General features: G+C 42.9%; 1 protein-coding gene across 21 annotated transcripts in view; it reads left to right on the top strand.

Moving 5' to 3' along the window:
- Nucleotides 1-24,766, top strand: part of ZNF532 (zinc finger protein 532) — a 123,471-nt gene extending 98,705 nt beyond the window's left edge. For 10 of the 21 annotated variants that reach the window (XM_030810318.1, XM_030810324.1, XM_030810320.1 and 7 more), the window contains 3 exons: nucleotides 17,359-17,471; nucleotides 19,774-19,921; nucleotides 22,277-24,259. In XM_030810318.1, the coding sequence (XP_030666178.1) occupies nucleotides 17,359-17,471; nucleotides 19,774-19,921; nucleotides 22,277-22,771 (756 nt within the window). In that variant the 3' untranslated portion in view covers nucleotides 22,772-24,259. Of the gene's footprint in view, nucleotides 1-17,358; nucleotides 17,472-19,773; nucleotides 19,922-22,276 lie in introns of all 21 variants that reach the window. The other 11 variants (XM_030810335.1, XM_030810334.1, XM_030810333.1 and 8 more) reach the window with 7 other exon arrangements.
- Nucleotides 24,767-25,017: the final 251 nt, after the last annotated feature.

Raw genomic sequence — 25,017 nt, 5'->3', positions numbered from 1 at the left:
AACAGTGGCAGGAGGAAGAGGGAAGTTGGGGCTAAAGGGAGCTTTGATAGCTGTCTTCAGATAGATGTCCTCTGTGTGAGGACTGGCATGTGATAATTCCAGACCAGCTGGGGCCATGCGTGAGTGAAATGTCTGCCTATCTGTTGCTGGAACTATTCAGGTAGTGGCCAAATGCTCATCTGTAAAATAATGGAATAGAAAGGATTCTAGGGTCAGCTGGGCACGGTGGGTCACGCCTGTAATCCCAGCACTTTTGGGAGTCCGAGGTGGGTATATCCTTTGAGGTCAGGACTTTGAGACCAGACTGGCCAATATGGTGAAACCCCGCCTCTACCAAAAATACAAAAATTAGCTGGGCATGGTGGCGGGCATCTATAGTCCCAGCTACTCGGGAGGCTGAGGCAGGAGACTTGTTTAAATCCGGGAGGTGTAGGTTGTGGTGAGCCGAGATTGCGCCACTGCACTCCAGCCTGGATGACAGAGCAAGACTCTATCTAAAAAAAAAAAAAAAAAGGATTCTAGGGCCAATGTGACCTTTCTCCTTGGACACTGGAATGAAAGTAAACTACCAGTGGTAATCTATGTAGTAGCCATTGCTAGTGTGAGGTAGATATTTTAAACCAGTCACAGTCTAAAAGTCATTCCATGGACTAACCAAGTTTCTGTAGAAAGCATTTGGTTTCACAGTTAATCTAATTTGTGGATCGAAACAGAACTTCTAGGAAGAAGTCCTTGTCAGCAGGAAGGCTGCAGGGAGAGCAGTGAGTCTGACTCGGTGGCTGCACACAAGAATCACCTGGAGAGCCTATGGCCCAGCACACTTGTGCTCCCCAGACCAGCTAATTGGCATCACTAGGGATGGGACCTGGCCCTGGCATTCTTTTTTTTCTTTTTTTTTGAGATGGAGTCTTGCTCTGTCGCCCAGGCTGGAGTACAGTGGCGCGATCTCGGCTCACTGCAAGCTCCCACTCTGGGTTGAAGCGATTCTCCTGCCTCAGCCTCCCGAGTAGCTGGGACTACAGGTGCCCGCCACCACGCCCGGCTAATTTTTTGTATTTTTAGTAGAGACTGACTTTCACCGTGTTAGCCAGGATGGTCTCGATCTCCTGACCTCGTGATCCGCCCGCCTCGGCCTCCCAAAGTGTTGGGATTACAGGCGTGAGCCACCGTACCCAGCCGGCCCTGGCATTCTTAAAGCTTCCAGGTGATTCCAGTGTTGCGGCAGGGCCGGGAACACTCATACCACCTGGGATCTGCTGTGCACCTGCCCTTGCTGCTGATGCTCATTGCTGTGGCCCTCACTGTGTGACTTCTATAGCACCAACACACCTTTGTTGAGTTTATGTTTTGGGGAAGGTTGATCTCAAGTGTATTTGTTTAAAGACTCCACCCAGCGTTCACTCTTGGTTTAAAGACTCCACCCAACGTTCACTCTTGGTGGTGAAGGCAGGGGACATAACTCTCTGGGTGTTGGATTTACAGCATTAGTAAGTCTGTTCAATATAATTTAAAGCCTGATTATAAATGATTTTAGGATGTCTTAATGTTTCTGTTCCTAAAGCCTTTAAAAAAAAGTCCATAGATTTCATCTGCATTTTCCATATAGGGTGCAGGCGATTTGGATACTTGCTATTTTGTAGCCTTTCCCATTCTGAATTTCACTTTCAGTTCACTCAGAGATGTAGGTGAAAGACAGCAGTGGCAGTGAAGGAAAGTGGGAGAATGAAAGGATCAGAGTGTGGAGAGATGACCACAGCCACTGAGACAGGTGTGCTGTTGTTACTTTTGAAAAGAATGGCAAGGCAATCAGCTTGCATTTCCTAGTTTGGGACCACCATGCTTAGAGTCAGATTCACTGTGGAGCTTTGCAGAGACTGTCACTTGCACAGTATTTAAAAGAAAAAAAGTGTGTGTGTGTGTATGTATATGTATATAAATTTTTTAAGTGCCCACCTGGCCGGGTGCAGTGGCTCACACCTGTAATCCTAACACTTTCAGAGGCTGAGGCAGGAGGATCGCTAGAGCCCAGAGCTTGAGGCTGCAGTGAGCTGCAGTCCTGTCACTGCACTCCAGTGTGGGCAACAGAGTGAGACGCTGTCTCAAAAAAAAAAAAAAAAAAAAGAAATTTAAAAAGTGCTCACCCACACAACCTGGAACCTAGCCATGTGTATGAAATGTGTGGTAGGGCATAATTTTCCCCCTTAATCTCCCTGAAACTTGTTTAGAGAACTTTGTGAAATAAAACGTTACATCTCCATGTTGTTCCTGTCTTCGTGCTGTACTGTGGTGATGGCCATTAGTTAAGGGGATAAAAATACTGAAATACTGTCTAGTTTGCATAGTTCATTGCCAGATGGTTTCATTTTCATTCTTTTATTGTTAGAGTTCATCCTGTTGTCATTAGGCATGCCTTACTACAAAGTCTCTTATTTAATCTACATGTAGGGAGATAATAGATTTTTATCCTTCTAAAACTCATCTTTTAGCTATGGCGACTTTGACTTCCTGCCAAAATCCTGTTACCCTAGCAACAGGTAAACATTTTTTTAAAAAACCAGTTTCTCCTATGTTTTTTGGCTTAGAACTTATTTGTGATCTCAAGGTTTTAGGAGAAATATCTTTAAATCAGTCGCATGTTCTCTTCTATCTCTGGTTGACTGTTACAGAATGATGGCTTCTCACTTGATTCTGCATTTGTGTCAGATGTGATTAAAAGGCACATTAAGAGTTTGTATATTCATGCTAGAAATGTATATCACTGCTGACTTTATGAAACTTATTTTTCATTAGTTTTGGCCACTGGAATTGATATTTTGTTAGTGTGTGTGTGTGTGTGTGTGTATATATATGTTTGTATATATACACACACATTTTTTTTTTTTTTAAGACGGAGTCTCGCTCTGTCGCCTAGGCTGGAGTGCAGTGGCGTGATCATAGCTCAATGCAACCTCACATTCTTGGTCACGAGCAATCTGCTGACCTCAGCCTCCTGAGTAGCAGGGACTACAGATGACCACCACCATGCCTGGCTAATTTTTATTGATTTTCAGTTTTTTGTAGGGAGTTGGGGGCAGAGGGAGTTGTCTCTCTTTGTTGCCCAGGCTTGTCTCAAACTCCTGGCCTCAAGTCATCCTCCAGCCTCGGCCTCCCAAAGTGCCAGGATTACAGATGTGAGCCATCACACCTGGCCTATAATTTTATTATATTCTAAATATTTTTACTTTATATATTTCTTATATATAATTATATATTTCTATACTATATATCTTATATATAATATATATTTCTTATACTATATAAATCTATAATTTTTTAATACTAATTTTATTTTTATTATAATTTATATTTTATTAGTTTATTTGATATTTTATTAGTATGGTTTACTATATGTAGTTTTCTGAAGTCCTCCACTTGATTTAATAAAAACTTTTTTTAATGTAAGGCTATAAATGTGTTGTAAAAAGGATGTTGAATATTTTTGGTTCAGAGCATATTAAAATACATATTGAACTCTTGGTGATTTTGGTAGCTTGTGGCTAAATTGGAAGGTGTGGTGTTAAGGATACTGGGGCTAACACTGTCTGAGGGCTTACCCTACTTACTATCTCATTGCAGCAGGCTCCTGAGGGGAGGCAGTTACGAATCCCACTTTTAGGTGAGGAAATGAAGCCTGAGAAAGGTTCAGTAACTTACCCCGGGGTTTTGCAGCCTGCCAGAGGCAGGTTTCTAGCCCAGACTCTGCAGTTTGCACAGAATGAAAGCTGACATTTCAAAAGCTGCTTAATTTTAGTCTCCTTGAATCTTTCAATATAGATGTGGGACAGTTAGCAGGTATGTCTTTCCATCCAGTTTTTACTTCTGCTTTTGATTAGTCATTTTCATTTCATTTAGGTGTTCAATCTTGGTTAAAGTTGGTTATGCCATGGTTAACTGGACATGTGTGTGTAGTTTTGGAAGACTGAGTGTCGTGGTTTTACATTCCTTAGCTGGGGCCTGATGCTTTACTGGAATTACTTGCAGTTGCTGTTAACAGCACCATGGTGTTGTTAATTAATTGGGCAAATCTTCCTACAGAATTGTGAAATGTTTTAGAGTGGCTTGAATTTAGCAGTTGCCTGGGAGGTATCTGGGGGCTGCATGGATTGTAGCAGGGCCTGAGCCTTATGGGGGACAGAGCCTCTTCCTGCAGAGTCTCGGAAATCTGGAGAAATGCTCAAGAGAGAGGCCCCTTCTTGACTCCAGGAGTTATCTTAAAGCAGAGGCTCTCGAGGGAGAGAGCACAATTAGAATCAGGGTTTTTTTGAGTCTGGTTGTGGGGGTTTGGGATGTGGAGAAGTGGGTAGGACCTGGGTAGGAGTGAAGTCTATTTTTAAATTTCTCTAGATAATTGTGTTACCTTCACACTTACATACATTCCCTCCTACTCTCCTACCCTCTCTCTTCTCCTTGAGAAGTTCTGCTGTAAAGGGATTAAGCTGAGAGATAAGCTATTTAGGGGATTTTGCTCTTAATGCTGGAGAGTTTATAAAAGCTGCCTAACAGGAAGATGAGATTGGAGAATAATTTCAGCTTAGGAGTTATATATTTTTAAGAATAGCTAGAAAAACCATGAGTTTTTACTTTGGGAATTATCTTTCATTTAAAATGTTTATCTTAAAATTACTTGCCTTGGTGTTTATAATTTTCTAAATTGTATTTTATAACTATTATGTGTTTTAGCAAACCTGTTTATTTTTGGATCATGAACAAGAATCTGGAAAGCCCCAAGCTTGCCCCAGTACCAGGCAATTTTCACTGAACTGAAACAAAGTGAAAGATACAAAGAAGGAACCATAAGGTTTGCCCTCTAAATTGAAAGAAAATGAAATGACAAGCGACCAGATTCCATTTCTAAAATTTACTGATTATTTTTCCATTAGGGACAGAAAAATAAATCCTTTCAAGAAAGACTAACACGTTATTTTGAAAATGTGACACAAATAAGACTGTAAAATATTAGTCCACATCTTATGTATAGCCAGAAAAGGCGTTTTTGTTGTTGTTGTTGTTGTTTGTTTGTTTGTTTTTTCAGGTTCTTAGGAAGATATGCTCTTTAGTGTGACATGTTGGTGCTTGGTCAGATGTCTGTCTGTTGGAGGCATTTTTCTGTAAACTCACCCGAGGTTGCTATAAACAAGTTTGAAGGGCTATAAATGTGTATTTATGTATGTCCTGTTATGTGGTCTGAGGAAAAAGCTGTGGCTTTATTAACTCTTATTATTGTTACGGTGTGCATGTTTTCTCATGACACTGCATGAGAGTATATTAATGTACATCCCACTGGATATTAAGTATAAAAACCCCACATCGAAGGATGTGCAATGAAATTATTAAAGTAATAGTAAGGCAAAGGTGTTGAGTCCAGTAACCAGGTCAGTGGGCTTCTTTCTGAAAGTCTGCTAGGATTTAGGGGCTGGTAGGCCTAGAGTTGGAATAGCTGGTGGTCCCAGTGGAGGGTCCCCAACAGAACCAATCCCCTTATCATTAGAACCCATTGCCAGATAACAAAGCTTTCCCCGATAGACCCTACACAGCTGCCAGAGCATCTCTTGGAAGTGCGACTGTCATAAGCAGCCCTGGAGCCCTCCATGATCTTACCCTGCCTCCTTTTCCACCTCTCCTCCCCCTGGACCCTTGCCTATTCTTGTTCCAGCAATACAGAGCTGCTTGCAGTTTCCTGACATGTGCCACATTCTTCCTTGACTTTGTTACTTTCTGTTCCTTTTGCCTGGACATACCTTTCCTTGGTGCATTGCCTGCCTGTGAGCTAGTTGTTGCCAGTAGGTCTCTCCATCCCCACTCTACACCCCCGTGCACCCTTCTGTGCACCTGTGGCCGCCTCCACCATACTTTTTTTTTCTGCCGTTGTTCAACAGATTATAATCTTCTCAAGGGCATGGAGAGCCTAGCAAGTTAGAGTCAGAGCTCAGTAAATACCGTGGAAGGAATTAATCGAAACGCACGGCATTCGGTCTCCCACGGCCTGCTGGGTTGCTGAGGCTGCTTCAGACCTCAGTTTGGCTGAGGACTGGCTGTGGCTACTTACTCTCACCACTTTTTATTACTATAGATTTGCACCTTCTACCTTGCCGCATGGCAGTTGCAAGCCTTTGGCCAGAATTGCCGGCCGAAAGGGAGTGGTTCAGTGCAGGCTCATTAAACGTGTTAGAAAAAATCATTTACAGCACTTGAGCTGTGGATACCAAGCTGTATCTTTGCACATGAAGTACAGCACATATGGTACTCATCTCTGAAAAGTCAGTACCCTACAAGGCATGCAGGCAATAACGGGTTAGAACATGGTGCTTAAGAACACCACAGTGACTAAGATGTTTACAGACACTTCAGACATTTGTAGTTCATTGCCTACCAGGGCTGCTGTTATTTTGGAGGCCAAGGAAGATATTTCCTTCCCTGGCTTTTCCTGTTTATCTCTAAGGGGCCCAGAAGGTAGAGGCTCCCTTGACACTGGGCTGGTACTGTTGCTGAGACAGGAAAAATAGGAGACTTGTTGCCTGTCTCTGTCTGCTTTGGGAGAATATACCAGGACTTCCTGGCCAAAAATATTTCAGATTAAAAACATTCCCATAGCCAGAGACTAAGCTCCCTCACTGTCACAAACAAGCACTTTTCCTTCCAGCTCGGCTTCCAGTGCCCATGGCTGCAGCGAGTCTAGCTCATCGCCCCTCTCTTCCTTTTGGCTTGGAGATTGGGTTCTGCTGTCTCATCATGGTGCTCCCATACCTGGAAGCTTACAGATGGCAAAGCCTTGGCTTCTTGCAGACCCAGGCCAGTGCCTCCCTGAACCTTCTCCCTTGTCCTCTCAATCTCAAGTCCCTTCTTGTGACCCAGGGTTCCCTCCCTGTCCCTGGAATCCATGGCAGGTAGAGCGTAGACATAGATCCCTTGGGGTGGTGGGAGTGGGAGGAGTGTCATATCTCTCATGCCTTGAAGAGCCCAGATTTGTGCTGGGCTTAGGTTTCTTCATTGAATCAGTGCTGAAAAGGGTGGTTTGTCTCTGTTGCGTTGGTCCAATGTTGTGATTCTACTGCAGTGCCTGGTGAGGCTGTTACGGACTTGGCCTAGAATGTAACTGTCATTTGTAGTTTCTTTAGGAAAATGTGTTCCTCAATCCAATTGGCAGACCAGATTTTCAGATTTTAAGAATTTAGGACATGATTCCGTCTGTAAATTGATGTTACCTTGAAACCTAAAACAACTAGAAAATAACTTAGCCACAGATGGGGACATCAAAGGAAATAAGAGGCCATTCCTGAGCATGGTTGAATGAATAAGGACTTGTAAGATAGACAGCACCAGAAGGTAACTGGGAGGTAGGAGATACTTGCTCGCTTTAGTTTCAAGTTGGGAAAACTTCAGACCCAGAGGGATTGCAGGACTTTTTGCAGAGCACTTTAGCCCTCGTGCCTGAGCCTCGGGGTGTGAACTTTTCCGCAGCCACCTCGAGTTGTGAGTGAGAACGCAGTCTTACTGCTTGGCAGGAGGAGAGCTGGGGCCTAGGGTGAGACCAGCACAGAGGAAAGTTCTGTCCAGTCTGCCAAATCCAGCAAGTCCACATTAATGTCCAGTTGGAAGGGTGGTTCAGGGAGGAAGACGGGCTCCACTCTCATACCCTTTCTTCATGTCTCCTCAAAACCAGTCATTGCAACACCACAATCAACACCGACACAGAGCACAGAGGGGCATCTTCATCGCTGCCCGGCAGCTGGGTCTCTCACCTGGGTACACAGCACCTTCCTGGGACACTCTTAAGGGGTCACTTGTGCACTGCCCTTTTTCTGTTACACCTTCAGATATGATGGTTGATTATACCTACCAGTGGGACCTTATTAAAGTGGTCATTCAGGCAGTTGGAAAGTTCCTATATGATGTGGGGCTGGGACATCATTAGGTTTGTTAGCTTTTTTGACATTTGTGTTTGCTTGTTTACCTTTTAATGTTGTTAACACATTTTTTATTGATCTGATAAAACAGCAATTATCTTTAAAAGATTTGTGGAAATAAATACTAGAAAGATTCTATGTAAGTCTTCAAGCGGTATTTAATTTTTATTATGTAGCAATATTTGTCCCTTTTTTTTTTTTTTTTTTTTTGCCCCGAGATGGAGTCTCGTTTTGTCGCCTAGGCTGGAGGGCAGTGGCGTGATCTCAGCTCACTGCAACCTCCCACTCTGGGTTCAAGCGATTCTCCTGCCTCAGCCTCCTTAGTAGCTGGGATTACAGGTGCATGCCACCACTCCCGGCTAATTTTTTTGTGCTTTTAGTAGAGATGGGGTTTCACTATGTTGGTCAGGCTGGTCTCAAACTCCTGACCTCGTGATCCACCTGCCTCGGCCTCGCAAAGTCCTGGGATTACAGGCGTGAGCCACTGTGCCCAGCCATATTTGTCCTTTTATAAAATACTAGCTATTATATGGGGAAAAAATCTTTCACAGTGACCTTTTTCTGTTTCAATTGCTTTGTGATTAAAAAGGGCCAAAAGATTCTATAACTACTGTACTAGAAGAAAATATTCTGTGTATTCCTGCCAGTGGTCTCTTTTTGAAGACTGGATTCTCTGAGAACAGGAATAATAAGAGAAATAACATGTCACCCATCTGTAGATGGACATCTTGGGAACCAGGGAGGCTTCAAAGGTAGGACAGATGCCTGCAAGTAGAAGAAGGGGAATGAAGTTGAACCAGATCCAGACAAATAGGGCAGCAAAGATTTTTTTCATAGTCAGGTGGTCTCTGGTGAATGTTTCAGAGTTTATGACCGTGGCAATGCACGCCTCAAGGCACCTGTCAGCCCTCTTTCCAGGGCATCAATCATTGTGAAGGAGAGGCAGTAAAGATTAGTCAGGATTTATTTTGTCAGCTTTCTAATGAGGATTAATGAAGATGTACCCAGTGGATGGCACGAGGGTATTGACCCAAGAGTCCCCTGACAGAGAAGAGATGTGAGGTCTGTTTAGGGTCTGAAATGAGAGTCCCAAACCTCTGCTGCACATCCCCACTGGCCAGTGGAGGTGGACGCAGAGGCCCCTGGCAGGCGTGTACCCCTGGTAGCCCCACCGTGCCCTGGCAGGCATTTCTGGGTTTCATTGGCATGATGCTGGCAGCTTGTTAGAAAGTTAGGTAGCCTTCCTTCAGCCCTTTTTTTCTCTGCCCGAGTGTCTGACATTGCTCTAAGCTCAGAAACTACGGTGCGACACGTTTCTTTGCCATCTGCTCCGGATTTGGCCTTCTGTTCTTGTGCATTTGTTACTGTTCTGCGTCATTACTTTTCCAGTTGTACAATGTCATCAGCAGACCAGACAGTCTTATAACCAGAAACTTCGGAGACTTGGTTTTGTCTTTGTTTTAAATAAGCATAGTGGTAAGCACACGTTGGTTTAACCCTCTTTATTTCAAAGTTATCACCTCAGTAATCTAGGCGCATGACAGTGATAGTGCTGGTTCTCAGAACCTGTTTAGAGCATGGCATATGAAAAAAAGAGCATTCTTTTCACTTTATAGTTATGACTGGCTTTAGATTATCTACATAAATTTACATAAATTTGGTTCTGAGTGATTGAGACTTATCTCTATTTTCTATTGAATGTGAAACAGTGGTCTCAATCAGGGATCAGCAAACTGCGTTTCATGGGCCTGCCACCTGTTTTTGTAAATAATTTATGAGAACACAGCCATGCCCATTCATTTAATTATTATCGTCTATTCTTGGTTTTAAACTACAAGGGCAGAGTTCAGTAGTTGCAACAGAAACCTTATGGTTTCTGGCCTAACAACCGTCTGGCCATTTAGAGAAAAAGTTGGTCGACTGTTTTACCTATCACTTTGGTAGAGTTGAAGACTAGAGCTGGTGTTGGAAACTCCCTTGGTGAACGTGCTAGTGGTGGTAGAATGAATCTTTTATAGTGCAGTTTGGCATTTAAAGAGGCTTAACATTTTTCACAACCTTTATATTGGAAAGACTGCCTTTAATGGTTTATACAAAGGAAATAATTGATTACAGAAATTTGTATCTGTAATTACTAAGAAGTTGAGACAACCTGAATCATTAATAGAAGATAAACAATTCATGGTTCATTTGTGCAACAGAATACAATACACTTGTTAAGAGTGCAGAACTAGCTGGGCATGGTGGCTCATGCCTGTAATTCCAGCACTTTGGGAGGCTGAGGCGGGTAGATCACCTGAGGTAAGGAGTAAGGAGTTTGAGACCCACCTGGGCAACATGGTGAATCCCCGTCTTTATTAAAAATATAAAAATTATCCAGGTGTGGTGGTACACACCTGCAGTCCCAGCTACTTGGGAGGCTGAGGCACGAGAATCACTTGAATCCCAGGGCAGAGGCTATGGTGAGCTGAGATTGCACTACTGCACTCCAGCCTGGGTGACAGAGACTGTTTCAAAAAAAACAACTGTCAGTGTGTGTAGATATGTGTGTTTTACAAGTGAAGGAGAGTCAGGTTAAAAGCCAATATGTATAATATAGATCTGTTTTATAAATATAAATACACGTCAGTGTGTATATTCAGAAAAGAAATGGGAAGGCTGTGTCATTAGAAATTGACAGTGGTTATTTTGATGGGTGAGATTGGAAGCAATCTTTTCTCTTTTACATTGTGCAATAAGCATTTGTTACTTTGATAAAGAAGTAAGAAAATGAAGGCCACAGTTATTTGAGTCTGAAGTCTAGATGCACCATACGTGCATCACTTTGAAAATGGAAGCTGCTGGGCAGGAATTCCCTCAATATCTGGGCCCCTTCGTCACCCACCCACCCCTGACTTTAATAAGCATCACACCTGTCCCCGGATGACGCCTTGGCTCTGGCCACACAGGAAGAGCTGTTCTTCCTGTGTCTGAATCCCTCCCTGTCTCCCTGCTCATTCTTTCATCTCTCGCCTCTATCCTTAGTCTCTTCATTTATTACAGGCTCTTTCTTATCAGTATTTAAACACCGTCATGTCTCACCCATCTTGCAGGAAATAAGCAGAGTTCCTCTGTGTCCAGCACTTTATCCTAAATTCGTTACTCCATGATTACTTCGTAGAACCTGCTGATATTTTCCAAGTAGATAATTGTGTTCAGTTAATCTTTATTTATTCGTTCCCACAGTATTTACTATTTTCTGATGCAAAGATGAACAATTCACAGCTTCTATTCTCAAGGAGCTTATGGGGGAGGGAAAATGCCCCCAAACATCCCTTTAATAATTAAAAAACAACAAAACTTTGGTTGTAGGCTTTTTCTTTGAAGAAAGAGGCTTACCGTAAGTTGGTGTTTTACCTACTAATTGAAATATATATATATATATGTGTGTGTGTGTGTGTGTATATATATATATTTTGAGACAGAGTCTCACTTGCTCTGTCACCCAGGCTGGAATGCAGTGGTGCTATCTCTGCTCACTGCAACCTCTGCCTACCGAGTTCAAGTGATTCTTGTGCGTCAGCCTCCTGAATAGCTGGGATTACAGGCATACACCACCATGCCTGGCTAATATTTGTATTTTTGGTAGAGACAGGATTTTGCCATGTTGGCCAGGCTGGTCTTGAACTCCCGGCCTCAAGTGATGCGCCCGCCTTGGCTTCCAAAGTGCTGGGATTACGGGCGTGGGCCACCGCGCCTGGCCAGAAAGATATTTTTGTTACCCTTAATAAGTCATTAGAGAAATGCAAATTAAAACCATAAGAAAATACTACTGGCCACCCTGTAGAATGACTGAACTAAATGAAGTGGCAATGCCAAATGTTAAAAGATGGCAGAACGGTGGGAGTTCCTCTCCGCTGCTGGTGGGCATGCAGGGGACGGCTGCTCTGGAAAACAGTTGGACGGTTTCTTATTTAACATATGACTTAGTAATCCCGCTCCTGGGTATTTACCATTTACCCAAGAGAAATCATATGCACAGATGAATGTTTATAGTAAATGTTTATAGTGGCTTTATTCATAATATCAAAAACTAGAAACAACCTAAATGGCTTTCACTTGGCAAGTGGATAAACACACTTGGGCACATCCACACTGGAACACTACTCAGTAGAGAAAAGGAACAAATACCAATAGACCCAACAGCATGGAGGAATTATATATGTATTATGCTGAGTGAAAGTGTATTATGTGTATTATGTGTAATATGTGTATTATGCTGAGTGAAAGAAGCGAGACTCAAAGCTTCACGTGTGCTGTATGTCTCCATTTACATGACAAATGGAGTAAGCAAAACCAGAGATAGAAAGGAAATCCCTGGCTGCCAAGAGCGGGGTCGAAGTGGTGGGGTTGATTATAAAAGGCACGTGGGAATTTTGGGGAATGACACAACTGTTCTATATCTTGACTGTGGTGGCACTTATTCATAGAACTCTACTTTTAAAAAAGTGATTTTATAAACTATATCTCAATAAGCCTCAATTTTTTTTGCGGTAATTTTTTTGGATATGTGCTATATTTACATAGTTTAAAAATTTAAACAATATGAAGGAATATAGTGAAGTCTTAACTCCTAAGTTTCTTATCTTGAAGTCTCTTTATGCAAGTATTAGCATATATGCATATATTCTCATTCTTCTAATACAGAACACAGCTTCCGTCTATAATTTTGTGTACCAGTACTTTCTCTGCTTAGTAGTTATGGTTCTTTTCGTATCAGTGCATTGAGATCTTCTCTCCATTTCTATAGCGGCACGGCATCTTATTGTATGAGTGCATGCATGTATTTAGCCAGTTCTCCTTTGATGGACCCACTGTACACAATGGTGCAGTGAATAATCTTGAACACAGTCACTTCTGCTATAACGCTTATGCTGAAACAAACAAATTTATTCCAGTACCACTGATCTATCAGAACAATGGGAGCTTAACCTGAATTTCATGTTTGCTTATGTGTGATTTCATCCCTGAGAAATACTAAGTGACTACAGAATACTGTGGAGTTGTGTAGGAAAACACAAAACACACACACTACAAACCTCCGATTTCACCAGGGCCTTCCTCTCAACTGTGGGTCACACCCATCCACAGCTGCTGTTGCAAGCTTCCCTTCCACTGATTGCCCTCCTTCCACCACTTCACAGTAACTCACAAGCTGCAACCCTCTGACCTCTACAAGCTCACTGCAGGTCTTTTTCAAGGTAAAGTGCAGTGTTTTTTGCATTTCTTAACCATTTGACGTAGTTAAAACGATGTTTTCATTCGATGTGTCACTGACAAAGTCTTGAGTGTTGTCTCCGTGACTCCGTTTTTGCTAGAGGCCCTGTTGTTTTGTTGAATTTTTGCATAGTGCAGTGATTTTTAGGAGCACCGATGTTGCATTACAGCAGAAACGGGCTGTACTAAGTATGCAGGTCTCTTCATAGAATAGATTGCCCAGTGGAAGGGGTCAGAGCTTTAGGAGTGAATTTTGGAGGAACTGTCTGCTGCTGTGCTATATTTAAATCATGTAATTGGCTTGGTTTTTCCTTTTTCATAAAAGGTGTGAGCTGAAGGGCATGTGTCAGCAAGGGTTGAGGATAATCCTGTACCCTGCAGTCTTAAGTTTGTGGGAGTTTCTGGCTGCATGGTGGTCGTTAAGGAGGCTCTTGCATGTTGGTGCAAGGCAGATACCTCATGGAGGTAGGCCTCCCAGGACAAGGTGAGATGTGGATGCCTTGCCAGATCTGGGTATGAAGTTATGACTTTTCTCCCTCTAACTTCCCCAAAGTTACCTGAAACAGAGACCCATAAGCAGAGAAACAGAAAGGACAAGTTATTAGAATGGGAAGTTTCTGATTGTGAGGGAAGCCCTGTGGCAAACCGAGACATGTCTACCAAGTGCTCTCTGGGAAGAATGGCCTGCCGAGGCCGTACCATCCCAAGCGCAGCAGCAGCATGGGGTAGCGCACGCCCAGCACAGTCACTGGAGAAAAGGAGGCGGGATTAATGCTTTCCTGAAGCTCTGAAGATGAAAGTCAAAAATGAGAGAGGAGGAAGAAAGTTCAGGAAGTGTACCCAAGTGTTTGATATTTTACTCAAAAAGTTTTATGTTAAAAACTTTGGGAATGCTGCCAGCTTATTGGTTCACTATTTCTTTAAAGAATTCTATTTAAAAACAAAGTAACTCAGAACTGAGTAGGAAGACATGTTCCTTTTCTGATCTTAGTTAACTATTAAAAAGTCTACTCAAAGCCCTCAATCTCAGCTTATAGTAAAGCCAGGAGGAAGCAAACAGCCTGAAGTCTTAGAATGATGATGGTGGGCTTTACACTGGAATGCTGTTTTCCCACTTTTTAAACTTATAAAAGCAGAAGAAGCTAGTAATATTGAGGAACAGAAGTTACGAAAATAAATTTGGCAAAGCACCTTTGAATAAGTTTGTATTTAAAATCTAACAGAGGAAGAAAGTCGTTTGTTAGGTAATGTGACCAAGCAGGTTTGATCTGGAAATAGGTGTTTTAAACCTCATTTTCTTGTCACCAGTGAATTGGAAACCCTGCTTATTTTTGAATTGCAGAGTTCATTTCTGCATTTTTCATAAAGATGCTGAAACAGAAGGATGTCTCTCTCACATTGATTAATCTTTTCAAAATAGTTACTGATTTGCTAAGCTGCTCTTCATTTTTTAGGGTTTTCTTATTGGCATTTCTGTATTAAAATTTTGTTTTGATGTTAATATTACTACACAAGAAGAAATAAATAGAATATTAAATAAACCTGTCACCTTAATAGGAAATCCAATTTTCCTTTCTGTGGGGTCTCTTGCCCTATTGTATTGTTAGAAAGACACATTTTTCTTTATAATCTGTTATGATTTGGTGAAGCAGTCTTGCTTTTAGAAAGATGACTTTCAGTTGATTTTTTTTCTTTTGATATGGAGCCTTGCCCTGTCTCCCAGGCTGGAGTGCAGTGGCATGATCTTCTCGGCTCACTGCACCCTCTGCCTCCCAGGTTCAAGCAATTCTTCTGCCCCAGCCTCCGGAGTAGCTGGGATTATAGGCACCCGCCATCATGCCCAGCTAATTTTTGTATTTTTAGTAGAGATGGGGTTTCACCATGATGGCCAGGCTGGTCTTGAACTCCTGATCCTCCCAAAGTGCTGGGATTACAGGCGTGAGCCACTGCGCCCAGCCTCAGTTGATTTATATATGTAGAAAATGTAAAAAGCATTAGATACTAGATTTTTAAATATCTTTATTGAAATACAGAACTGTTGTTCATGACTTTAAAGCTTTAAAATAAATAAAGACTTGTTACCTGTTAGTCACTCTTGCTGCATAAATGCTAATCCAAGGTTAGGGATTGCTGCTGGCCTATTTTGTGTAATCAGATCTTTATGAGAGAATATTTTTGGGGGGCACCAGCTTGTTATTTGCTTTGTTCTCTCTTTGGTTGTTTCCCCCAGAGATGAACAGCATTGGTATAACTTTTAACATGGAGAAGACATTTTCTCCTTTGTCCTTGTTTGGATTCAAGACCCTTTTGAATATCTACCAGACTGATTTGGTTTATTTAAAAGACAAGACAGTATTTTTCTACTCTTTTAAAGTGGAAGTTGGCTGCATAACTTGACTATTACAGGGGCATTTCCTGAGTGATGTGTCCATGCTGCCTGCGCCCTTTATTAATCGTCCTGGGAGGCAGGCACTGTTGCAAGCCCACCTCAACAGGGGTGGGAGTGGACATTCATGTGGGTTGAGTGGCTTTCCCCAGGTCCTGTGATTCATGAGGCAGAGACCGGGTGCCAGCTCATCTTAGGTGCTGCCGGCCAGACTCAGCCACTCTGATTTGCCTCCCGGTTTGAACGAGGACATGTTTGTCAAGCGGTTATGGGAAAATGATTACATTTTTTAAAATCAGTCTGGGCACAGTGGCTCATGCCTATAATCCCATCACTTTGTGGGGCTGAGGCCAGTGGATCACTTAAGGCCAGGAGTTCGAGACCAGCCTGGCCAACATGGTGAGACCTTGTCTCTACTAAAAATACAAAAATCAGCCGGGTGTGGTGGTAGGCACTTTTAGCCCCAGCTACTCGGGAGGCTGAGGCACGAGAATTCCTTGGAGGCAGAGGTTGCAGAGCCAAGATTACACCACTGCACTCTAGCCTGGGCAACAGAATGAGACTCAGTCCCAAAAAAATATAATCATTTCTTTATCACATAGCTTTCAATCACTTCTTAGTGTTATCTCACATGAAAACTTCTTCCCACTTCAGTCTTTAATGAGTAGAGCCAGATTCTGTTCCATTCATGAGGCTTGACAGCTCTTTAATTTCCTTGTGATATGACATTGTTTAGTTCCAGACTGCTATGCATGTCATAACCAAAGAATTTGTTTTAAAGTTAAGCCACTAATTTACTTCAAAGGTTCCGCATGGAAATATATTCAATTAACATAATATCTCAGCCTGAGTGGGAAACTTTTAAATATAAGAAAATTCAGCTTACCTACTTGACAGTGTGTTTGCTGTGTCTCTCTCTCATCCCCTAAGTATTACCAGCAGGCAGCCTCCTCAAAGTTGTTTCAAAGTTCTGTGTTCTTGAGATGATCAAGTGATATTATTCAAACAAAAATCCTTCTAGAAAACTTCCCTTATATAATGAATAATTACTTAGTCGTTAAAGGGTAGCCAGAGATTTCATTTACCATGGCATACTGAATAAAACAGCATATTCTATCTACCACAAATTAGGTAGTGGCTTTACTTGGTATTTACTGATGTATGTTTTCATATATTATCTTTTCAGTAAAAGATTTACATAATGTTATTTCAAATACCTGGATGTTTGTGTTGAATCAGAAACCTGTGTTTTTGAGAGAGAATTTTTTTTTACCCTTTTGATAGTTTAATCCATCCTCCTAAAATTAGCCCCATCATGGTTACCTGAGCCCTGTCCTCATTTTTATTATATATTTTTGTAAAGTTTTCTGGTTTTCTTACTATATTCCTAAATACAGGTTGAGTATCCCTGAATTGAAATTTTGGGAACAGAAGTGTTTCAAGTTTTAGATGTTTTTGGATCTTGGAATGTTCAAATATACATAATGTCTTGAGACTCTAATTGTGATATTTATTCATGTTTCATACATACCTTATATATATAGCTCGAAGGTACTTTTATAAAATAATTTTAATTTTGTGCATGAGACAGTTCTGACTGTGACCCATCACATGAGGTCAGGTATGACATTTTCCATGTGTAGTGTCATGTCAACCCTCAGTTTTGGATTTGGGGACCTGTAATAATGATTTAACTTAAGCTATTACAAAAGAGTTCTTAATTGACTGCATCTATTTTCATTCCCTTAAGTGAACTTTCTCTCCTTCCTCCAGCAAATGAAGAAACACCCCTGCCGCCAGTGTGACAAGTCTTTCAGCTCGTCCCACAGCCTGTGCCGGCACAACCGGATCAAGCACAAAGGCATCAGGAAAGTGTACGCCTGCTCGTAAGTCCTGGTTTCTAACGGAACGCAGTGAGAGGACTCAGGAGGAACCTCTGGAAGGTTTTTAGTGTAGTACCATTAACTTGCTGTGTGCTCCATAGTTCCTACATTACATTTCTTAATTGTATTATTGTTTTGGCTTACAGTTTTTGGATTGGGTTGTCACACTTAAATATGAAAATAAAAAGGAGCATTTTCTTGCATATCCCACATACATTGTGTGGGTTTTTTTGTTTCTTTTTTTTCCTGAGACAGAGTCTCACTCTGTTGCCCAGGCTGGAGTGCAGTGATGCAATTTTGGCTCACAGCAACCTCTGCCTCCCAGGTTCAAGTGATTCTCCTACCTCAACCTCCTGAGTAACTGGGATTACAGGCGCATGCCACCACACCCAGCTAATTTTTTTATTTTTAGTAGAGACGGGGTTTCACCATGTTAGCCAGGCTGGTCTCAAACTCCTGACCTTGGGTGATCCACGTGCTACCTCCCAATGTGCTGGGATTATAGGCGTGAGCCCTGGCACCCAGCCTGATCCCTGAGTGTCTTGGGGGAGCGACTGATTGGCAGTACAGGGTCTCTCTGCACACGTCGAGTTGGCCGAATTGGTGAGGTGATTTGGCTAGCTTGTTTACTCAGGGCTGGTCACAGATTCAGTCCTCGGCTGGGCCCTTTGCCCGTTGGCTGCAGTCACCACCGAAGGTGGGGCAGACTGTGACCAAATGCAAGGGACTGGGTGGGCCAACATCAACCCAGACTCCAGTGGACAGTCATAAGCTGCTACTTCATACGTGAACACCAGCACGTATCTCATCATTAGTGAAAGTCTGTTCACTCAGCTGGAATGTACCTGGAGTGGGTTGATAAGAAGAAAGCATGTCTCGAGAGAGAGACAAAGGACCCTGAGGCTAAAGCACTGAAATGTTACATGGATGTCAGTGCTGGCCAGATGGACCCTATGGATCAGGAGACTCATAAAGGTTGGCTGTCAGATTCGCAGGGGGTTATGATAACTGGGTGGGAATCATCTGATTCAGTGAAATTGAAGCTGTTTAGTGAGATAAGAATGATTATGAATAAAGTACATGTTGAGACCAAATCAAAAGAATCAGAATTTAAAAGGATGCTCTGGGCCAAGAAGACGATGGGAGATCTGGCCCATAATGCTTCACTGATAGGTTTTGTTTATTTCCCCATGAACTCACTGTAAAGCAGTAAAATGCTGGGATTGTTCCACTAACTTACGGCCAACAAAAAATTCATTCTCATGGAGAGCCCTCGTCCTTTGGGGGTGGTGCTGGCTCCTGCCACTGCCCTGCAAGGGTCTCTAATGTGAGGTTATCAGGGTTTAGGGCCAATCAGTATAAATTCCTCCGAAGCCATTTTGAAGGCAGATTTGAGACCGCAAGAGACTTTTTGTCCTTCCCTGCAGTAGCATTCTTGATACCTGGTTTTATAGCATACATAATAACGAGGGCCATCACCTCTTTTTTTTCTTTTTTTGAGACGGAGTTTTGCTTTTGTTGCCCAGGCTGGAGTGCAATGGCATGATCTCGGCTCACCCTACCCTCCACCTCCTGGGTTCAAGCGATTCTCCTGCCTCAGCCTCCCGAGCAGCTGGGATTACAGGCGTGCACTACCATGCCCGGCTAATTTTGTATTGTTAGTAGAGACAGAGTTTCTCCATGTTGGTCAGGCTCGTCTCGAACTTCCGACCTCAGGTGATCCACCCGCCTCGGCCTCCCAAAGTGCTGGGATTACAGGTGTGAACCACTGCACCCGGCCAACCTGTTTTCTAAACTATCTTTGGCCTGCTTTACCAAAATAAGTTTTTCTTTGAAAAATAATCGACCTATTTTTGATCTGCTTATCATCTACTGAGTGACCATACACACTCGACTGCCATGAGTATAAACATGCATGTTGCTTTTGTGCTTGGAGGAATTTGGCACTGGACGCTCATGTCTTTGTCAAGGCAGAGGATAGGAATAATTAACAGCAGCACGAAGGAGTCAAGGAGGGACCTTATACTAATGTGTTCAGCATGGTGCTCATTCTGAGAGAATACTGAGTCATTGTGAAAACTTTTGAAATGCAATATTTTCCCTTTAAAATTAAAGCCATCTAGACCTGTAAATTAAGGCCCACTCCTAGCAAAATTACCGATTGCGTGTTGAACCATGGTGTGAACTCAGCTCATTGGACCTGTCTGTGTGAACTGACGGCTAAGGAGGACTTTCGACCGTGAGTTCTTCCACAGTAGCTTATTTTGTCAGCAAGTGCGTTATCTCCTTGCCTTTCACCCCACAGGCACTGCCCAGACTCCAGACGTACCTTTACCAAACGTTTGATGCTGGAGAAGCACGTCCAGCTGATGCATGGCATCAAGGATCCTGACCTGAAAGAAATGACAGATGCCACCAATGTGGAGGAAACAGAAATAAAAGAAGACACCAAGGTCTAACATTGCAGATGTTTGCTTTACAGTGAAATTGTGTTGACTTGCTTTTCCCATTCATTTTTTTCCATTCAAGTTTTTGTTGCATAGTTACAGTTTTAAAAATTCAGACTGTCTGGGCGCAGTGGCTCATGCCCACCACTTTGGAGGCCGAGGCAGGCAAATCATGAGTTCAGGAGTTTGAGACCAGCCTGGCCAACATGGTGTAACCTCATCTCTACTAAAAATATAAAAAATTAGCTGGGCGTAGTGGCGGGCTCCTGTAAGCCCAGCTACTCGGGAGGCTGAGGCAGGAGAATCCCTTGAACTTGGGAGGTGGAGGTTGCAGTGAGCTGAGATCATGCCACTGCACTCCAGCCCGGGCAACAGTGCAGACTGTCTCAAAAAAAAAAAAAAAAAAAAAAATTCAGACCATATAAAATAATGGTTAATCTCCCCATAGACCAATTCTGACCTCATCGTCAGGAGTTCGAGACCAGCCTGGCCAAAATGGTGAAACCCCATCTCTACTAAAAAATACAAAAATTAGCCAGGCGTGGTGGCAGGTGCCTTAATCTCAGCTACTTGGGAGGCTGAGGCAGGAGAATCATTTGAACCCAGGAGGCGGAGGTTGCAGTGAGCCGAGATAAAGCCATTGCACTCAAACCTGGGGGACAAGAGCAAGACTTTTTTTTTTTTTCCAGAGAAAAGTTTAAAGAAATAGTTTAGGCCAGACACGGTGGCTCATGCCTGTAATCCCAGCACTTTGGGAAGCCGAGGCGGGCGGATCACTTGAGGCTAGGAGTTCGAGACCAGCCTGGCCAACATGGTGAAACTCTGTCTCTACTAGAAGTACAAAAATTAGCCAGGCGTGGTGGTGCACACCTGTAATCGCCAGCTACTCAGGAGGCCGAGGCAGGAGAATCGCTGGAACCTGGGAAGTAGAGGTTGCAGTGTGCCAAGATCACGCCACTGCACTCTAGTCTAGGCGATAGAACGAGACTCTGTCTCCCAAAGAAAAAAAAGTTAGCAGATACTTAAAAAGCCCTCCTGTCTTCGGTTCTATGCTAGATCTGGAATGTACCCAGGTAAAAGCTTGTATGTGCTTTCAAGTAGTTAATCATTGAGTAAAACCTCCTCAGAATATAAGTCAGACTGGTGTGGCATTAAAATGCAGTACTTCAAGTGCTCCTGGTGGTGAGTTAAAGAATATGTGTGAAGCCAGGCGTGGTGGCTCACACCTGTAATCCCAGCACTTTGGGAGGCCAAGGCAGGCAATCATGAGGTCAGGAGTTCGAGACCAGCCTGGCCAATATGGTGAAACGCTGTCTCTACTAAAAATACAAAAATTAGCTGGGCATCGTGGCGCACACGTATAGTCCCAGCTACTTGGGAGGCTGAGACAGGAGAATCGCTTGAACCCGGGAGGCGGAGGTTGTAGTGAGCCGAGATTGTGCCATTGCACTCCAGCCCGGGCAACAACGCGAGACTCCGTCTTAAAAAAAAAAAAAAAAGTGTGTGCAAAGGTAGCTTCAGGTCATGGCCACGTGTGAAGGTGCACATGAACAGAGCAGACAAGCTGGGGCACAGAGTGCGGAGAGGAGGGGCACGTTGGCTTGGGGAGGGGATTCAAAGTGGGATTTAGAGCCCTGGAAGGGACAGATAAAGGCAGACGCAGTAGGGGAAATGGTGTGAAGGTGAGGAGGCAGGAAAGGGTGGGGAAAGCTTCCAGAGGCTCTCAGTCCAAAAGCAAAATCCTGATGCTCTTTCCCACAAGGGGCGTTACGGTCCACCTCCTGCGGTCTCCCTGAGCACTCCTTCCTACTGGCTCTGGCCCCTCTTCTGTCCCCCACTCACAGGCCTGTTCCCACCTTGGGCCTTGGCACTCACAGCTTCCTATGCCTGGACTGCTTTCCCCACACTGTGTCAGGTCTCTTTTCAAATGTCACCTGTCACCAGGCCATCCCTGACCGTACCACATCACCTAGCAGCCACACATACACCCCCCTTGCTTCCCATGGCCTTCATCCCATCCTGCTTGGCTGTCCTGGGTCTGACATACTGCATATTTTCTCATTTGTTTCTGTTCATCTAACTCCACTGCCACAAATTCCAGGAAGCTAGGAGCTCATTTGTCCACTGCTGTGCCCCACTGGCTGGAGCACTGCCTGCTAACAACAGCTACTAGGTTTCTCTCTGGAGTGGAAGAAAGGCATGGGCCTCTGGAGGGGGTGGCAGACACAGCTTTAAAGCCCCTAAATCCCAAAGCGTTCAGCACATGTTTTCCTGGCAGCTCTAAAGTAAGGGAACCGATCATTTATCAGCCACCGTGAAGGATGGTTTTCAGTCGTGTCATCTGCTTTCTTTCCCTGAAAGGTCCCCAGTCCCAAGCGGAAGTTGGAAGAACCAGTTTTGGAGTTCAGGCCTCCCCGAGGAGCAATCACTCAACCACTGAAAAAGCTGAAAATCAATGTTTTTAAGGTTCACAAGTGTGCCGTGTGTGGCTTCACCACCGAAAACCTGCTGCAGTTCCACGAACACATCCCTCAGCACAAATCGGATGGTTCTTCCTACCAGTGCCGGGAGTGTGGCCTCTGCTACACGTCTCACGTCTCTCTGTCCAGGCACCTCTTCATCGTACACAAGTTAAAGGAACCTCAGCCAGTGTCCAAGCAAAATGGGGCTGGGGAAGATAACCAACAGGAGAACAAACCCAGCCACGAGGATGAATCCCCTGATGGCGCCGTGTCAGACAGAAAGTGCAAAGTGTGCGCAAAAACTTTTGAAACTGAAGCTGCCTTAAATACTCACATGCGGACACACGGCATGGCCTTCATCAAATCCAAAAGGATGAGCTCAGCCGAGAAATAGCCACAGATGCTCCATGAGGAAAATCCCTGTCCACATTGGAATAAAAAAGACATTTTTGTTACAAAAAGTTTGCAGTATAATAGAGTTAACAGTACTGTCTAGGCTGTTGCAATATATTCTCTTTCAATGTACCTTCCTTCACCTCGTCGTATATATCCTCGATAAGTATTAAAACAGTATTTGAGTTTAAAAGAGTTTGTATATATTTAAATGAATAACTTTTTATACTCTTTGTTACATGTTTGTATCAGTATTTAGTGGAAAACCATTTGAGTTGTTTTGGGTTAGAATTTTTCTTTTTGTACCGTTTCTTTAAAACAGAGTTCTTAGTAACAGGGGCAGTTCCTGAATTCAAATACACCATTTTGTATGTTTGGATTTTGAATGGGTTAACTAATTACAGGCTAAAATAATGCCTTTTTTAGTGTTTTTAATTTTTAGAATTCACTACGTAAATTGTAAGTAATTGTGGGTCTCAAAAACACTAGGAACTTTTAAGTGTCTTAGCACTTCCTTGATGTGCCTGCCCTGAGGGAGTGAGTTCACATTTGAGACAACTGCACTCCAGTGTGGGCGTGCCTTTGTCTTCAGGCCACGCCAAAGGGTGTTTAAAGCAGTGTTGCAGGTTGCTCCTTTCCCAGCCGTGGATAAAAACTGAAGCCAGGAACCTAAAAAGGAATGCTGATTTCCTCAGTTCCATTTTGAGGAATGGGGAAGGCTATTCTAAAGAAAAAAATGGGACTTGTTTTCTCGGCAGATCTGCAAGGCTGGCTTTAAGAGCACAAGGAGGGAAAGTAACGAAAGGGCTGGACTACTATAAAAGTTACAAATACGTAGTTAGACCAATAGATTTATATAGTCAGGTTTTTGTCATGTAACTTATTAACTATTACAGAAACACAACTAAGAATATCAAGTATTTCTCTGGCTCTTGACAGAAAAAAATCAGTTGACTTAACCCTTTGCTGTCAAAAGAGTTGGCGTTTCCTGTTCTGGGTGCTACTGCCAAACGTTCTGGTACTTAGAGTCGGGATGCACAACTTCAACCACCGACTTATCAATGCAGCCGCCTGTGTATTGCAATTGGCCGTTACCTTAAGCACTGAGCCACCTGGGTTTAGTTCAGCCATTTCAAGAAGTATATTTAACGTCGGTAGTTCTGCTTTATTAAACTGCAGCAGAGGTACTCTTCTGTCCCTTCCGTTTATAGTTCTCTGAGAGAGTTCTATTTTTTGGTTTTGTTTTGTGTTTTCTTTTGCATTTTATATCTTGTATTTATCCCTGAACATGTTTTGTACTTTTTTTTTTTTTAAGAAAAGGAATTCTTTTGTGTATATATAGATACTTGCATGATATACTGTAGTCAACGTTCGGTTCCTCGAAAGGTCTTGCTGCTGTCAGGTGTTATGCACTCCATCCATCATAACTGTATGAAACACATTTCATATGTAAATAAACGTGGGACATTTGGCCCTTGTGCTTCTGTGAGAGAGTTATTGATGGTGGGTCTCTGACATCTTTGTGAAGTTTGGGAAGTGATTCATTGCAGGGACAAGCTACAGGATGTTGCAGAATTCTTCCCACTCAGAAGAATGGCATATTCGTTCTCATTAGTAATCAGCTATTTTGTCACTTTCTCGTTGACTCCATCAGTACATCGGTACAATCCGAGGGTGTGAATTTCAGCTTGAAATTCCATTGCTGTTTGTTACTTGTTATGTTTGTATTGCTCTAAGTTGTATTCATAGCACTTTCATATGTTTCTGCATTTGAACCTTGCAATAAGCCTGTGTGTTGGCCACATAGGTCCGAATAACCTAGTTTTACAGTTGAGGAAGCTGAGCTCAGATTCAGTTCTTTGCCGAAGCCCTCATAGCTGGTAAGTGGCTTTGCATATTAGAACCCAAATATTTTGCTCTCTAAATCTAATGCTCGCTCTGTGTGGTTATGTACATATTGACAAATATTCATTTATTCAACAAATAAAAAGTATGTACAAAACATGATACAGAATTTTTGTTTTTGGCACTATGGCTTTATAAGTAACCTGGAAGTCTTTCTACTCTTAAGTACCCAGCGATGCTTAATATAAAATTAACACCTATTAAATGCATAGGTGAGAATACAAGAAAGTTTTTTAAAATGCCCAGAGGTCCAAAATGAAGAAACTAAAATCTAGATTCTAGAAAAATACTACACAATGCTGTAACCCTGGGGGAAAACCTGGATTGTTCAGCTGAAGAGGG

The sequence above is a fragment of the Nomascus leucogenys genome, chromosome 4 (genome assembly GCF_006542625.1).
Source record: "Nomascus leucogenys isolate Asia chromosome 4, Asia_NLE_v1, whole genome shotgun sequence".
Taxonomy (NCBI): domain Eukaryota; kingdom Metazoa; phylum Chordata; class Mammalia; order Primates; family Hylobatidae; genus Nomascus; species Nomascus leucogenys.
Note: the sequence above shows the minus strand (reverse complement) of the source record. Positions and strands in the feature narration are given on the sequence as shown.